Source organism: Lissotriton vulgaris, chromosome 12, assembly GCF_964263255.1.
Source record: "Lissotriton vulgaris chromosome 12, aLisVul1.2, whole genome shotgun sequence".
NCBI classification, from domain to species: domain Eukaryota; kingdom Metazoa; phylum Chordata; class Amphibia; order Caudata; family Salamandridae; genus Lissotriton; species Lissotriton vulgaris.
The window spans coordinates 531,120,809-531,137,181 of NC_141700.1; the positions used below are offsets into that span (position 1 = coordinate 531,120,809).

The window sequence follows — 16,373 nt, forward strand, 5'->3', positions numbered from 1 at the left end:
CTGGGAAAACGAGCAGTCCGTCCTCTGTTTCTGCGCTTGTTCCGGAGTCCTGCGTGGAGCTTGTCTACTGTTCAGAGCATGATGGACACATTCCTAGGCCCACGCCGGGCGGGGAATGCCCGGGGTCACCCCGGCCCTCGGTCGGGCTTCAGAGAAAGCTCTGAGTTGGCACTTATCGGACTCAGTGAGAGCCGAGTCTGGCAGGCGGGCTCTGGGGTACCTAGGGCAGAGGGGGGGCAAGCGGGTCCTGGGGCATCAAGGGCAGAGGGGGGCAGGCGGCATAGCCCGCTGGGCCGACCTTCACTCCGCCCGAGGCCTGTATACCCGGGGACAGCGGCGCTACGGGCCGAGTAAAGTGCGGGGAGCGGTGTATGTGTGATTGTGTGTTTGGGGGGAGGGGGGTGGGGGGGAGGGAGGGGGAGGTTCAGGGACGGACAGAGGAACCTGCTGCCCTGTTCCCACTGGGGTGTAGAGCAGTCTACTGCTCATCTGTGCATTGGAGGACGAAATCCTGGTCCCAGCATCCACCTCGCTCCATTAAATTAAATACAACCTACAGGTTTTCTGTGTGCCCACGGTTAATCAGGGATCTTCCATGCGCCTCGATGGAACCTAATCGGCGCATTAAAGGAACCATACAGTCTAGAGGAGAAAAAACGGTCTGTATCCCTACTGATCACCAACAGTAAATAGTCCAACATGTGTATACTTCGATGTCGTCGGCTTAGTGTTTGAGACCTTCTGTGCCACCGACTACCAAAAGTGAACACACCCCTTAATTAATCGTAGCAGAAAAATGCAACAGCATAACATAAAAATATAACACGCAATAGCGAAGCAACCTACGTTGCAGGGTTTAACATATCATAAGGCCAGATACAACAAGACACGGTGTGCCATATATAACAAACCAGCATAAAAATAAACTGATATATGATAACGAATAACACGCGATGACATAAACCTAGACATACAAAACAAGATACAACAATGCAAAACAGTCTAACGTAAAAACAATCTAAGACACCGTAACACAAACTTAGCATAACATAACAATATGAAATGACATTAAATAAAGTTAAAACTTTTCGAAGGACATAACATAAAATAGCATAGCACGTGCAAGACCTGACATAAGCATCATATAACAAACATAATAAAATGAGATATGGATCTTAAATCAATGCAAACACTATATACTCAATCTTGCCTTCGCGGTTTGATACTCTTGATCAGAAGGTTTGTCTCAAAAATATCCACACACAGCTGTGACCACATGGACAAACTAATAGGTAAAGAACTCCGGATTTTGTAAATACTTTTCAGGTTCCCGTCCCTGTTCCGCGGCTGCGCGGAGCCGCCTGTCTCAAGTCACAAAGACGGGGGGGGCGCTTCTCCGGGCAGTTTTCATCGTTCAGCAGTCGAGTTGCTTACATTTGGTGCATAGTTTGCGCCAAGCCGCCAAGTTTCCGAGCGATATCTATATACCCTCGAGTTCATGTTTATTTCTGCTATGTATAGTGAGCTGCCACCTGACAGCTACAGAGCACGCATGACCGGAAGAGCCCCTGCTGGGGTTTGTGCAGAGGTGCCAATCCCTTTATTCTGACTGCCAAGGTCATTATTAATAGCATTATAATTACAAGTGTAATCATTTTAAAACAATAAGCATTGACACCATAGCTGTTGTATTAGCTAAAAGTCTACTCTACTCAAGCCATAACAGCAACACATCATCAGTTACAACAGCAACACGTATATAATCTTAATAATATTAATCTTAATAATAATATAAATAAAAACAACAATAGTAGTAACAATAAAAACATGAACAATAATAATAATGGTATAATAATAACAGAAATATTAACCGCAGCTGTTGTCGTTATCATTATTACTTTTCACAAATGGTATACGAATCCACAGCAGCATCATATTCATACTTGGAGTGAGAGGTTAACTAAACTGCCCCCTGTGCGGCGGTATAGGAGCCTGCTGCTTCGCTGTACATCAGCACGGTGTTTGTGTGCGTGACGGATTTGGGGACAAGCGGCCTTGAAGCGGAGGGAAAAGAGGTCAGCTTTTCTTCGAGAGTCCACGTGCCGCCCCGGAAACGGGCGGGAGTGACGTGTGGTATGAGCACGTGGACACCTGTTTCGAGGGCGCTGGATTCAATGGAAGTCTCTCTGGGCTAGGCCTGTACTTGGCGTGCTCGAGGTGACCCACCCTGCAGGGAGGTGCCCCACCCCTCATCTCCCTCAGGTGGGCAGGAAGGTACCCCGCCCCCTCATCTCCCTCAGGTGGGCAGGGAGGTACCTCGTCCCCTCATCTCCTTCAGGTGGGCAGGGAGGTGCCCCGCCTCATCATCTCCCTCAGGTGGGCAGGGAGGTGCCTCGCCCCCTCATCTCCATCAGGTGCGCCCCTCACCTCCTTCAGGTGGGCAGGAAGGTGCCCCGCCCCCTCATCTCCCTGAGGTGCACCCCCTACCTCCTTCAGGTGGCCCGCCCACTCCTCTCCCTTAGGTGCGCCCCTCACCTCCTTCAGGTGGGCAGGGAGGTGTCCCGCCTCCTCATCTCCCTCAGGTGGGCAGGGAGGTACCCCGCCCCCTCATCTTCCTCAGGTGGGCAGGGAGGTGCCTCGCTCCCTCATCTCCATCAGGTGCGCCCCTCACCTCCTTCAGGTGGGCAGGAAGGTGCCCCGCCCCCTCATCTCCCTGAGGTTCACCCCCTACCTCCTTCAGGTGGCCCGCCCACTCCTCTCCCTTAGGTGCGCCCCTCACCTCCTTCAGGTGGGCAGGGAGGTGTTCCGCCTCCTCATCTCCCTCAGGTGGGCAGGGAGGTGCCCCGCCTCCTCATCTCCCTCAGGTGGGCAGGGAGGTGCCCCGCCTCCTCATCTCCCTCAGGTGGGCAGGGAGGTACCCCGCCCCCTCATCTTCCTTAGGTGGGCAGGGAGGTGCCTCGCCCCCTCATCTCCATCAGGTGCGCCCCTCACCTCCTTCAGGTGGGCAGGAAGGTGCCCCGCCCCCTCATCTCCCTTAGGTGCGCCCCTCACCTCCTTCAGGTGGGCAGGGAGGTGCCCCGCCTCCTCATCTCCCTCAGGTGGGCAGGGAGGTGCCCCTCACCTCTTTCAGGTGGGCAGGGAGGAGCCCCGCCCTTTCATCTCCCTCAGGTGGAGGCGAGCAGGGCCTGGCTCTCCTGGGAGGAATGTCACTACACAAAGGGGGCTCCTCTCTGAGGAGACTGCGCCTGCCCAGGAGGCCCGGGGCTTGGAAACGTATGTGATGCACAGCTGCCCCCTGGTGCTTCTGTTCGGCAGACACCCTGGACGCCCCTCTTGGCGCCTGAAACCCAGCTCCACGCACAGCGCCTGTGTGCTAGGCTACCGAGACACACGCCACGATAAAAAAAGCAACTTTTACACTTCAGTATTATTGTGATGCCATATAGTACCTTTCGTCATGTCATTTATACACATTGCAATACGATATAGAAGGGTTTGATGTTACATGTGTTCATTGCTATGTTACATGCATTTGTGTATGTATATGGTATTATGTACTGTGATGCTTAAATGCCCTTCAGATAGTGTGTTTTATGTTTTGATATGGGACACCCTATTGTGTTGTCCTAGATGCTACCGGGCTGTAATATGCCCTATGAAACTGTCACAGACGTTACAGTGATACGTTCATCTTAAACCCTAATTTGATGATACAGGTGACCAATATGATATAGTATACCCTATTATGAAGTGATAGATGGCCTTTAGGGTATAACAGATTATTTTGTGATGTCATAGATACCTGATAGTACATTATACAGTCTCCTTGGATGTCATGGACCACTTTAGAAAAGAGCTATTCCCAGATGGCTCAGCTACAGCTATCTCCAGACACCAGCTTTGCTAATCTCGTTCACATCTGAACAAGTTCTTTGATCTTGGGCAAATTAGTTCATCGCTGGGCACCTTGGTACCAGTGTGTGGTAACATCGGAAAACTACAGAAGAGGTACCCCTGATATTAAAATCACAAAGAAAATATATCATACGTCGCCACTATCGTGATATCACAGGTGGCTCATTTCTCTTCACTGGGATTGTATAGATCTTTGCTGTAGAGGGATACCCCCTATTGTGACGTCATACGCATCTGTTGTAAATACATAATGTATCGTATGATGGCACATCTATGCCATAGTGACATAACCCCTATTATGCTAATACAGATCTGTGACGTTTTGTTGTCACAGATCTGTGTTTTGATTCTATACGTCTTATTGTAAACCCCCAGGTGCTGGGCCGACATACACTCGATTCGTGTCCTAAATCGGCGAATCAAAGGTATCCATCTGATTGTATGTCGCGTTTGTGCCGTAGTACACACACCCTATTACGACGCAACAGGTCGGTGCAGTACCAGCGTGCATCTTTCGTGAAGCTATGTATCTACCCAGCCGTGGTACTCGCTCAATTGCCCTCCCCATAATCTGTGTTGGCGCAATATATTGAGATGTCGCAGATTTGTGTCACGACACACACTCTTTGTGGGGTCGTGAATGTCTGTTGCAGTGGAAAAACGTCCTGTTCGGTTGTTAAAACAAATCTATATGATCCTCTCGGATACCCTGCTGGTCCACGGAGGGCTAAAACTCGCGCGTAGGTATAAAAGGTGCAGCTGGTGCAGTGCCACCGGGGCCCAGAGACATTAGGGGGCCACTAAATATGATTCTGCTGTGTTTTTCTCCCAATCTGCAGTCGGTGGCCCATTTCCCTTGCTTGTAAAAGGGCTCCACGGCACCCTTGTAATGCTACCAGCTAAAACCCCGCCCATCTGTCTGAGGCTGGCAGTCGAACCCTTTCCTCCCAGGGCCAAGCCTGGTTCTGCGGAAAGGGCTGTGGGCAAATGACAGTGCCACTGGCCGGATGCTCTCCAGTCTCTACCCTTACTCAGGGCTTTAAGTGGGCCGGGTCTTGCTGGTGCTCAGCTGGTGCTAAAACGGGTCCCTAACGGGCTCTCCATTTGTGCCCTCGCCCTCAGGGTGAAAAAACATAAATCTTTACTCTGCTGCAGTCCCACCCTTCCAAGTCTTTGCCGTAACTTCAAAGTTCGTTCGTTTCCCATTCTCACTTCAGAATAGAAGCATTTTCATATTATATAACACGACGCCGTAGTTGTTGCTTATTTCTCATATGCAGCCAGCGACCATTGACAACGCCAATAGCCCTGACTTCTTGTAGGTGAATGTTACTTGTATTATGTATCTGGAATTCTGGATGCAATGACAGAAACAGCAAAATACTAGTCGCGTGGCACCCTATGCTAAACACAGATTTTCAGCTTACGTGGTTTGAGCCACGCCTTTAATTACACCGGACACGCCCCTTTGAGAGACCCCCCAGTTTTTTCATCCCACTTCAAGCCCTGCCCTTACCCACCCCTACTCTCTTCTGAAAGAGCTTTAAAGCAACCTCGCGGGGATACAATAACACAAACGCGCCATTGTGCCGTCCTCGACCCCTAATGTGATTGGTAAAAGCGCTCTCCACTGTGACGTAATACTTCTGTAGGGATGTCACAGAGGCATAACATCGCATTTTTGACTGCACTGGGGTGTCATATCTCTACTGTCGTACATCGCCCCATCCCACATTGTGCTCGTACTCTGTGCTCTTATTTCAGCCTTGGCGATCGATCTGAGAGTTATACGCAGGAAAGATCTCCCCAGGACTATATATGGCCAAATAGGGGGGCACACGCACTGGAACTGTATCGTCGCAACTTACTAAAATGGCAACCGCGCTCGTGCGAGCAAAGTGCACCGTAGGTGCTGAAGGACAGCGACCGAGAGCGGCCACCCAGGAGCGAGCAACGAAACTCTCTGCGCTCATTCATGAGGGCAGCACAGGACGGAGGTCGGAATAAAGAGAGCGGGGTGGTGGGGGCAAGATCGCCTCATATGTTAAACAATGCGTGCTGTGGCCGAAAGCTTGTGGGGCCCGGCGCCACTGTGGCCGGACGCTTGGACCGCAGATGCCTAGCCTAGATTCCACCTCACGCCTCTTTCTTTCACCACCCACACTTCCTGGCTTGTCCTGTCCTCTCACCCTGGCGGGCTCTTGTCACACCTTCTTTCTCTCTTCCTCGCAGTTTTCCAATATCCCTCTTTCTTTCTCCATTTCCTACTGTTCTCTCTCTTCGTCCGAGTCAAAGTCGGATGATGATAAATCAACACAGACTAGTTCTAAAAAAAATGAGTGCCAGAGCCGACTACCTGCAACCACCGGCACAAATTAAGAGGAGGGAGCTCGAAGGAAGTACAGAGCAGGGTGGGGGGGAAAACCCCTCAAACTAATGGGGAAGGCAGGGTTCTGGCGGAGGAGAGGGGTGGGACACCAGGGACTGCGCCACCCAGAACTGGACGGATATGTGGATGCACTCTGTGCCCTAGGAAGTGGGCACTGCCCCAATACCCACAGCTACGTGTTCTGTTAAGGGAGGCTTAGGGCGGACAGTGTATTGTGTAAATGTTAAAATAAAGAATAATTCGATACATCTTCAATATTTAATAACAAAATCAGTTCTCTGCAAACAGGGGTCATGAGTTCAAGGGCTGGTTAAATCTTTATATATAAAGTGTTTCGAAATAAACTACTGTGATGTGAGTGCAAGTTAAGAGCGTAGCTATAGTAATGAATTTTGGAGATTTTCCCAATTTCTGTTGAACATAGACACAACACACTGCCGGCCCTAGTCCTCGCTTAAATAACGGAGAAGGCAGGAAGTGTCATCTCTGCTGTGCCAGGCCTCAGGAACATGGCTTTGAAATCACCAAGGTGGCCACCAAGAAACATCCATCTGAAGCTCTTATTCAACAGTAGGAGTAGTTCTCACCTTAAGGCAGTGTGTGGCCTCTCAAGAAACGATACCTGCAACCAGGGATTAGCAGTAGGAAGAGACGGGGCGGTGGGAGGGGTGTCACTGGAGAAGGAAGGGGCCTGTGGGAAGGGAAGCAGTCTTCTGAGGTGAGGGGACCTCCAGGTCAGTTAACAGAGATCTCAACAAATGCCCTCTCGTCGGGGGCGGTGTCCAGCTCAAGAGAAGGAAGGACAAGACAGAGACTTTACAACCCAGAAAAATGTAATGTGGTCTAACAATTTCGTATCACGTAACTATTATGCTCTGACTGACATCTACGTAAATATAGCCCTTTGGCATAAGTGATAGAAAGTTAATACCCAATGGAATGATATTTGTGCGCATGAAATTGAGGACATTTTTCAGTGGATTGATATATATTCTAACATACAACCAATAGAAAGTACACCAGACTTAGTAATGACACCATGCATGAGCCAGGAGTGCTACATGAGTAAGCCGCGCCTGCTCATACGAAGATCCTTGCCAAATAGGCCACTGGTCTTCGACCAGTCTGAGGATCTATATGGTGATTTTTGAACCCACGGCTCACAAGACATTTTTTAAACCGAAAACTTTGATGTGCAATTTTCTGCATGGTAGGGTTTAGGCATTTACTACAGCACAAGTTTACAAAGAACAGCCCCAAGCAGTAGTACGAGAACAGACTTTATCCCAGATGGCGATATCATCACAGCAAACACACGAGCCCGGAGGGAGAAAAATGATGGATACAAAATCTACTCTTAGGTCCAGTCTTAGCCGAGCACCTCATGGGTTCGGGCTCGTTGTGCAAGATACTATACCAAACTCAGCAATGAGTAACATCTGACACACAGCACTCATAAACAAGATGCCCAACACCCTTGGGCGTAGCTTGGCGGTGGGGGTGTTTGCGGTGTTACACCCTCCTATAAATGTATTCTGTAGGAAATAATTGGGTATGGGTGCTTTAAGTCGGGTGTGGTGAGGTGTTCATCGGATTTCACTTGGAAATTTTACGCCTCTGCCAACACATCTCTATCTCTGTGGTTGGTTGGTTGAGGTGTACTAAATCTTTAAAATCTACAACACCCTGCTTTGGAGTTAGTTCATTGTGAATGTTGATGGTCCTATCTCACCATCCAAAGATTATAGTCCAAATACATAAAAACGATAATGTGTTCTAGATACAGGAAGGATAAATGTCTCTAATGTCCAGCTAATACAAAATGTATCCCCTTGGCATTTGCATGGGTTTGGTTGAACCCTATTCCATGTGCCTTTATAAAAGGGGTTACTCGCAATGTTGATGTCTAATGTCCAACCGCCTATTCTGCAGAACATACCCTAAAACTCTTGTGTGCTTTTGCTCATTAATTAGGTTTGCTCCCATCACTTCATACACACCCATTGAAACTCAACCAGGGGGAACTAACCGTGAGAATACTAGATTCTAGTGATTCAAGAAGGAAGAAGCAAAGAAAGAGAAAGCGTCTTGTTGACATCTGTTGGATTGGTGGTTAGACAGCTGGAACTAGCCAAGAGACCTGTGTTCTAAGACTGGCTTCCAGGATTGTGTGATCCTGGGCGTTGTCTTCCCTAGAACCTCTATTCCTGGTCAGCCGTTACTCTGGAGCGTGGAGGCAAAGTGGAACCCTCAGTGTTGAGCACCCGGGGCTCCTACCTCCCTTGGAAGTCTCGTAGGCAGCAGCAAGTACCTGCCACATTAGGGGGGTACGGCAAAAACATGGTACCACATCCTGTGCACAACAACAGCAGATCACCTCTCCTTAACATTCAATTGCTATTCGGGAAATACCTCCATCGTCAAGAAATACATTGTCCCACTACTACATTCATTATTCATTGTTTTATTATCCCAAAAAAGTTCTGTTCAATTTTTGTTCGAAATATATAAATGTAGTCATTTGCTTTCAAGTTAATTGCAAAATCTCAACAAATTTAGAGCCCCAAGAGCAAGTTAAATAACTACCTCATAGTGCACTCAAACTTCCCCAGATACACAACTAACAGCCATACACAAAACAATCATACTCCATGACATATTTTATTTATTTTTTATTTTGAAGGTTTTATACAGCGCTAGCTCCACCCGAGGGTATCAAAGCGCTATGCATCATAGCTAGACTAAACATATCAATACATATCATAATTCATTTCATTGATTCATAGAGCAGAAAGAGAAGGAAATCGCTGACACGCGTTTCGGAGTGGGGTAGCATACCCACAATTCCTTTGTCAGGGAGCAGCAAATAAGTAATTCATTAGTTGGCTAATTCTCATCCAAAACATCCTGGTAGTTTCTTATACGTGGCGCAACAGGGCTCTATATGACAATGGTATAGAACTTTAAAAACAGTATTTCATGACATGGCCAGGACTAGATATCCAGAACGATAGTAAGTGTAAAGCCCAGAGATCTAATTTCTTTCCTCTTCAGGATTGAGACCATAAGTAAACTATTTCCAATCCATAAATAATTCATCAATAGCGGGGGAAATAGGGGCCAGTTGCAGTCTCAACACCAGATGTATGGCTGTAGTTTAAATAATTTCTGCAGGTAGTGAGGTAATCTATAAGTAAGGGTCGAAAAATAAACTAAACTTAAACATCCTGTGCACCCAAAGTATGCTACCTATGGTATCACGTTGAGGAGTGCCCTTCCTAGGAAAATATGATAATGAAATGGGAAAGAAATACACCTTATGCACACTATATACACACCTACAATCTAAGGTACCAAAGGGCAGAATATTTTGATGAAGGATGAGCCAGGCCGGCTGTTAGGCACCCTCCCACTCACGGCGGGCATCACGAGTAATCCATGGGTATGGAATCAGAGTGCCATGTGGTACAAAAGGGCAGTGTTGCCAGCTTCCGCACACCATCAAAAATCAACCATGGGCACAGAATTCAAATTTCACGGGGTATTGTTGGGCATCACTGTGCCCTCTCCACACCTCAATGACACAAACCCTATACGGGTACCCAGTGCCCTGCGGCCCTGCTTGGACTTCAGAGCTTCAGCCCCACCACCCTCCACAAAATACGCCCATAATCCCTCAAAAGACGCTGAATCGCAGAGCCATTGGGTAGGCTTTTTCTCTGTAATCACTTCCCATTCCTCATCCGCGCCATCATTAGGGCGGTGCGACCCGTGCCATTGCACAGGGCACCCAGATGGGGCATTTTATTTTGATATATCTTATGGGTTGAAAACACCTACTGCAGAGTACCCTCCTGATTTTAACTTTTGTAATTTTGTGTCTTGTAATTCAGTACCTTGGTTTTAATGTAATGGTTTTGAGTAACCAAACAATAAAGTATTCATTCATTCATTCATTCTACTGCAGAGTTCACTGAGTTTCCAGTAATTTTACAGCATGTCAAGATGACTCTGGTGATGAATGGACCTGCTTTGTCTAGTCCCAGTTTTGACTCATCATAAAGTAGCGCAGGGGGTTAAGCTGCCTGCTGCAAAGTACGAGTAACATGCAGATCACAGAACTGTATTTTCCATAAAGAGTCAGGTAGATTTCTGATTTTGTCCCAGCCATCCTTTTCTCACTTGCTGTTCATATGTCACAGTCTGTCTACTATGGCACAGCGAGCTATGAACCGGCAACAAAGGGCTGCATGCAAACTGCAAGGAATAGCTTTAGAAGCTTTGTTCTTCCCTCAGTCTGTCCTCCTCCTGAGGTTGCTAAAAAGAGTTTATTTGGGTACAAATAAATCCTTATTATTAAATCCAACCCCATTCACTGTGTTAACGTTTAACATCCAGACTTTATTTTTCTTCAGAGCAAGCGCTATTCAGATATAATGCCTCCCAGTCTGAGTGACGTACCTCCCACACCTTGTAATCCTCATTGTCTTATGTAAACATGCCCTATACATTGATTTGAGCACATATGACTCATTGTCTCTATATAATGTATGAGTGATAGAGAGCATGCTGACACCCTACATTGGTATGCAAGGCACAGTAAAACAAATGAAATGCACATGAAAGAGGGGCAATGAAGGCATGGAGGGCACTTTTGGAGGGTGGTGGTGAGGAGGAGAGCATTGGGGAGGGGGGGGGGGGGGGCGCCAACAAAGATTGCTGCACCGGGCCCCACAAGCGCAAAAGCCGGCTGTGCCCACCAACACCATAAACATTCCCTGGGCACAGAACTCCACTGTCTGTGCCCATGGAGGCATAATTGTCCCAGTCGCAGCCCCCGCCTCCTTATACCTTCCCAGGGCCCGGAGTTCCAGTGCTACGAGTTATAGCTGGGGCAATGCCCACTCCCACACACCACCACCAGAAACCCTTCATGGGCACCAAGCCTGCGTGCCATGTAGAACTGCCGACTGTTACAACCATCAACACACCACCAACCCCAGCCACTGGGCCGGATACACCAGAGCAGCAACGCCCCTCACACAGACACCACCACAAGAACACTTCAGGTGGCACACAGCCCATGCAACATCGTGGCACCCCATGCCAGTTCCACCCCCGCAATAACCCACCAAACACTCTTCAAGGCGCTATGAAGGCAGACCGCTGAGAGACGGCTCGCGAGTGCCTCTCAGTTTACAGACCTCTCAGTGAAATTGAAAAGTTTGATTAGTTCCCTGACTTCTGGGGCCAATCAGGGGGATTCTTCACGCGCCACACCTGCCTCTGAATCCGAAGGAAAAGCTCGCACGCGTCGAAAGTTGCTGGACTAGAACATCGCTGTACATTTCGTGGGCGCCCCAATCTGCGGCATAAGAAGTCTTTTCTTGGGGTTACGTACGGGTCAGCAGGGGGATGCCTGGGAGCGTAACAGGTGCTCGGCACATAGTAGCATTATTAAAACCAAATTACTCAATAACTCTCTCTCCTTGACAGTCACAACATTGTTATATTCTAGAGGGGGGTGGGGGTCACCAATTTAGGGGTACATCCTCTTTTCCTAGCCCCAGACTTCTAGAAGGTAGTGAAGATGAAATGCGCTGCTTCTAGAGTGAACGCACTTCTATCAGATTCCTGGTGGGTGGGAGTTGATGGGAGGGTGGGAAGTGAGAGTGGATGGGGGGTCTTAATGTACAGATTGATGAACGTGAGCCCCGCCCTTCGGACCCTAAAATCTCAGTGACCGATGGAATAAGGGTGAAGAGACGCCTAAGGAGTCAAACAAGGAGACCTGATTTCCTACCGACGCCCTCTCTTAATAACAGTGTCATCCTGGGCAACCCTGCCCGGCTCTGTCGGCCTCTGGGACACCCAGAAGTTGCTGTGCAAATGTTGAGTGCTCAACAGAGAGGGGTCACCACGCGTCTTCTTTTTTGGTGCGCTGAGACACAGTCCGGGCACCAAAGGTTTCATCTCCACTCTTGCCTTACACGAGTGACGCCGCTCAAGTCACTACCGTCCCGGACACTCGCCTCCCTTTTCAGTCAGGGTTGGAAGCGCTAAGCAAACCCCAACAGCAGAACTCGGCAGTGAGCGAATACAACAAGACACTCCTTCAAAGGCTAAGTGACACAAGCGCAACACACACCGGGCTAATACTAATAGAGAAAAGTGAAAAAGTCGGTGGCACTTACAGCTCGGTCAGGTTCTCCATATCTCCGAAGACGGCGAAGCTGCGCAGGGTGTTGGGCTCCAGGCACTGCACCGAGGTCCCGTAGCACCTGCAGGCTTCGGGGCAGGGGGCCGCCGGGGCGGAGAGGACGGCCAGGCACAGCAGCGCCCCCAGCACCCGGCTCCCTCCGGACTTCATGGCCCCGGTCCCCTCACTGCAGCATCCCTGCCTCGTCTCCGCGGCCGGCGTCCTCCACACGTCCGTGCGCTGCCCCGTCCCGCTCTGCACACACTGCGCGCTGTCCGCCCTGCCTCAGCCGCGGCTGCTACCCTCAGGATGCGAGCGCGTGTGCAGGCATCTCTGGGAGCGATGCTCCAGGCTCCGGGGGCGGGGCTTCCAGAGACACAACAAAAGGGCTCACCTGCTGGACGGGCGGGGTGGTGCCCGCAGAGAAGAAAAGGCAGGGAGCGAAGCTGGGAGACAGTGGACGTGTCCGACCAGCAGCCCAGGAACATGTTCTCTTCCATCCCAAAACAGGGTCGGGCAAAGCTCAGGAGCGCTGCTAAAGAGGGTACGCTCTGTCCAAGGAGACTCGAGTGATTTCTGGAGGGTAGGAAAGAGGCAAATAAAAGGACCGGGGAAAGATTGGAAATTAGAAAGAAGAAGCAAAAGACGCACAAATAAAGAAATAAGGAAAGAGGAAAGGCCAAAAATAAAAAGTAGTTAGCCATTAACTAGCCAAATTAAAGAAAAGCACAACGGCATCAGGACAGGAAAGGAGATTGAAAGAAAGAAAACAAGAAGAAAGAAATATAAAGGACATTTTAAAATGGAAAAGAGAAGGACACAAAGATGAAGACAGAATAATGAAGGAAAGGAAGAAAAAATATTAGGAAGAAAGAAAAGAAGAAAAGAAGAGGTAAGAGAGGAGGCAACATGGAAAAAGGAAATATTAGAGTTAAAAAAGTACTACAAAAGAAATCATGAAATGGAATACAGCCAATGCTGTAAAGATGAAGGAGTACATCAAAGAGGCCCATAGGAAAGAAGAATCACCCGTGTGCAATAGACAAAATGCTTCAGTAGCTACAGCCCCTGTTGATCTGACTGCAATTCGGACTGAAAGACCACGTCTAGTACTTCTGATTGCACCTGCACCTGTTGAAGCAGCCCCTACTGTAATTTCTCCGAGTGTTACTGTTTCAATTGTGACTGCTCATTCTTCAGTATTACAAGTTATGTCAGCTCATACACAATGCCAGTGTCTGTTGTCACTGCACCAATAAATATTGTTCTGAACGCTATTGTTAAAGATGCTCCAGGAGGAGTAGCTGCGACAGGGTTCATCCTGGCATCACAACATTCACAAATTGTTGCTGGATCCCACCACATAATATTTAATCATTAAGAAGAAGGGAAAATAACTGTCTTTATAACACCAATTCCAAAGTGAGATGGGACCATTTAAAAATGGGATTTTCCCCTCATGGATTGAAGAAACGTCAGAAATTTAAAGGGTGGAAGAAACAGAGAGACCATCTACTAGGGTGAGACCTTTGAATGTACCAAAAATAAAGGTGGAGTTAGAAAAGATTATTAGAGATGCCTAGTCATTTCACATTTTAATCAATACCAACAAAAATAATTGGTATATCTGAGTAAGGAGATTACAAGACACATAGCTGCCACCCATGATAAATTAACTGAATTGGCAGGAAATATGAGGTAGATCTCTCGAAGAGTGTTACTTTAAAGAAAGGTTTCAGGGTGCGATTAGATGATAACGCTATTTTGACAATGAGGTCTTCAGGAATGAGGTTACGCATTACAGAATTATTAAAGTGTATCCACACAAGGATCGATTTTGGCAGGTTAGAGAGTAAGTGAGGAAAGAAAAAGAAATGACCAGATATTTCAGAAGTGAATGGTAAACCACCACCAGTACCCCCAATGAAGATGAGGCTTTAGCATTTCCTATACGGGAAATTCCAGGTGGACGGTATGTACATGTACCATGGAGTATGGGTGACCTTGCAACATTCATGAACAACTTTCCAAAGGTGAGAGAGAATCCTGAACAGTGGTATATAAAAGTTGAGACACTTGTAAAAAACAACTTGAAGGTTTTGTGAACACACTTTCTTTAATATTGTGGTACTGAGTGATCTGTGGGCTTAATGCAAAATAGCTGTGCAATGCCCACGTTCCGAGCATCCAAGAGATATGCATACTTGTGCACTTTTTATTTTTTTAACTTCTTTTTTATTTGACAGAGTTTTATATAGCACAAACTTGACCTGAATCTGGTATCAGAGCGCTTTACATAGCTCCAGTTACATTACATGAGGACACATTCATTTTTTGTTAGGCACAGGAAGATTATGTGATTTGCCCAGAATCACAGGTTGTTCAGCGTCATTGCTGAGACTCTAACCCAATTCCCCAAATTCGAGGTCGACCGCCCTAGCCATTATGCCAACTCCTCTCCCCTGTGGTAATAATCAAGTATGATGAGGTGATTACCTTTTTGAAAGGAAAACTTCCAGTAAGAGACATTGATTGGTTAAAGAGCAATAAAAGTACATAAGAAGCAAAAGAATCAGTGCATGCTAGCTATTAATGATTTTTGCAGGTGTGTAAACAACAAAGCGGGCGAGAAAATCCTCAAAAGGGAGACATGGGAGAATTTGCATCCCAGTTGGTTCTTTGGTTGCAACCAGAGATCAGCATGCACATACGCCAGCATGTGATTAGTTGGCAGACAAAGCCTTTAGATAAGATCCTGAGGTATGCAAAATACTTTAGTGATTAGCAAGAAATAAAGCAGAAGAAACTTAAAGAGAAGTTTATGCTTTCGCAAACAAAGTTGCTCAAACAGGGGTTCAGAATCAATTGCATGGAGGAAATGTTGGTGGAATGTAAGGTGTTAGTATTAAGGTTGGAGTTTAAATTGCACAAGGTGGAGTTGGTGTTTCATACCGGAGAGGTTGAGTTGTTTCGTTTCAAGAATAGAATTTGCAACATTAAAAAAATTAACACCTTGTCACTGTTGACAGGCTCGGGCATTAGAAGAGAGAGTGTAGGCAGAATCCAAATCGAGTGAGTGGTGATGGACAAATGCAAGGGGTAAATCAGAAGCAAATGCTAAATGTTTCAGTTCGACAAATGCTGATGCCAACACAATCACAGGTTCCTATGATGCATGTCCCACAAACTCTGATGCCCCCCAGAATATGAGTAATCCCAAATGTAATATGATTCAGGTATCAAGAGTGAATTCAAAGTCATTCCAATATCACAACATATTCCAACAGTTTCCCAAGTTGTAAAATGAGAGTTTTGATTCTGAGAATTCTCAATGATGGTGCATGAGGGGTGAAGGACTGGGTTCTTTGGACCCAGCGGTGCCAGGGCACAACACCTGAAACCTTCGTGGGTAACCTGCTCCGGCGTACAAATCACAGAGACACGGGACACTTCCTTCGGCGTCAAAGAGTCAAGGTTTATTTACTGCAGGGAACACAGAAGTCACAAGAAGTACATCGAGTGTAGTTCGGGGAGACTGCTTCAAATTGTATTTGTGGATCGCTCCTTTTATACAGTTTCTACCCATAGGATAACATGATACACAATAGTTTACAACCTGGTTCCCACAAGTCGCTCTCAGAGGGGTCGCTTAGATCACTTTGAAACACACAAGATCCGGAACATAAGTGCGGAAACATTTGGCGGTTCCCAACTGTAAAAACCCATCTTCCCACCATTAGCAAATTCCAATCAGCAGTAAAGTAGATCGAAACAGGAACGAAGACAGGTGCAGAGGAAGACGGAGACAGTGGGGAGATCGGAAAGGGTGTAAAAGGGGAGTGTCGAGAAGCACGAGATACAGGCATCAAA

At 47.5% G+C, this 16,373-nt stretch overlaps 1 protein-coding gene across 1 annotated transcript in view; it reads right to left on the bottom strand.

Moving 5' to 3' along the window:
- The window catches only part of NTRK1 (neurotrophic receptor tyrosine kinase 1), a 342,566-nt gene extending 329,773 nt beyond the window's left edge, over positions 1–12,793 (bottom strand). Inside the window, exon 1 of the mRNA XM_086945321.1 lies at positions 12,499–12,793. Within this exon, the coding sequence (XP_086801447.1) occupies positions 12,499–12,674 (176 nt within the window). The 5' untranslated portion in view covers positions 12,675–12,793. The remainder of the gene's footprint in view (positions 1–12,498) is intronic.
- Between the last annotated feature and the right edge of the window lie 3,580 nt (positions 12,794–16,373).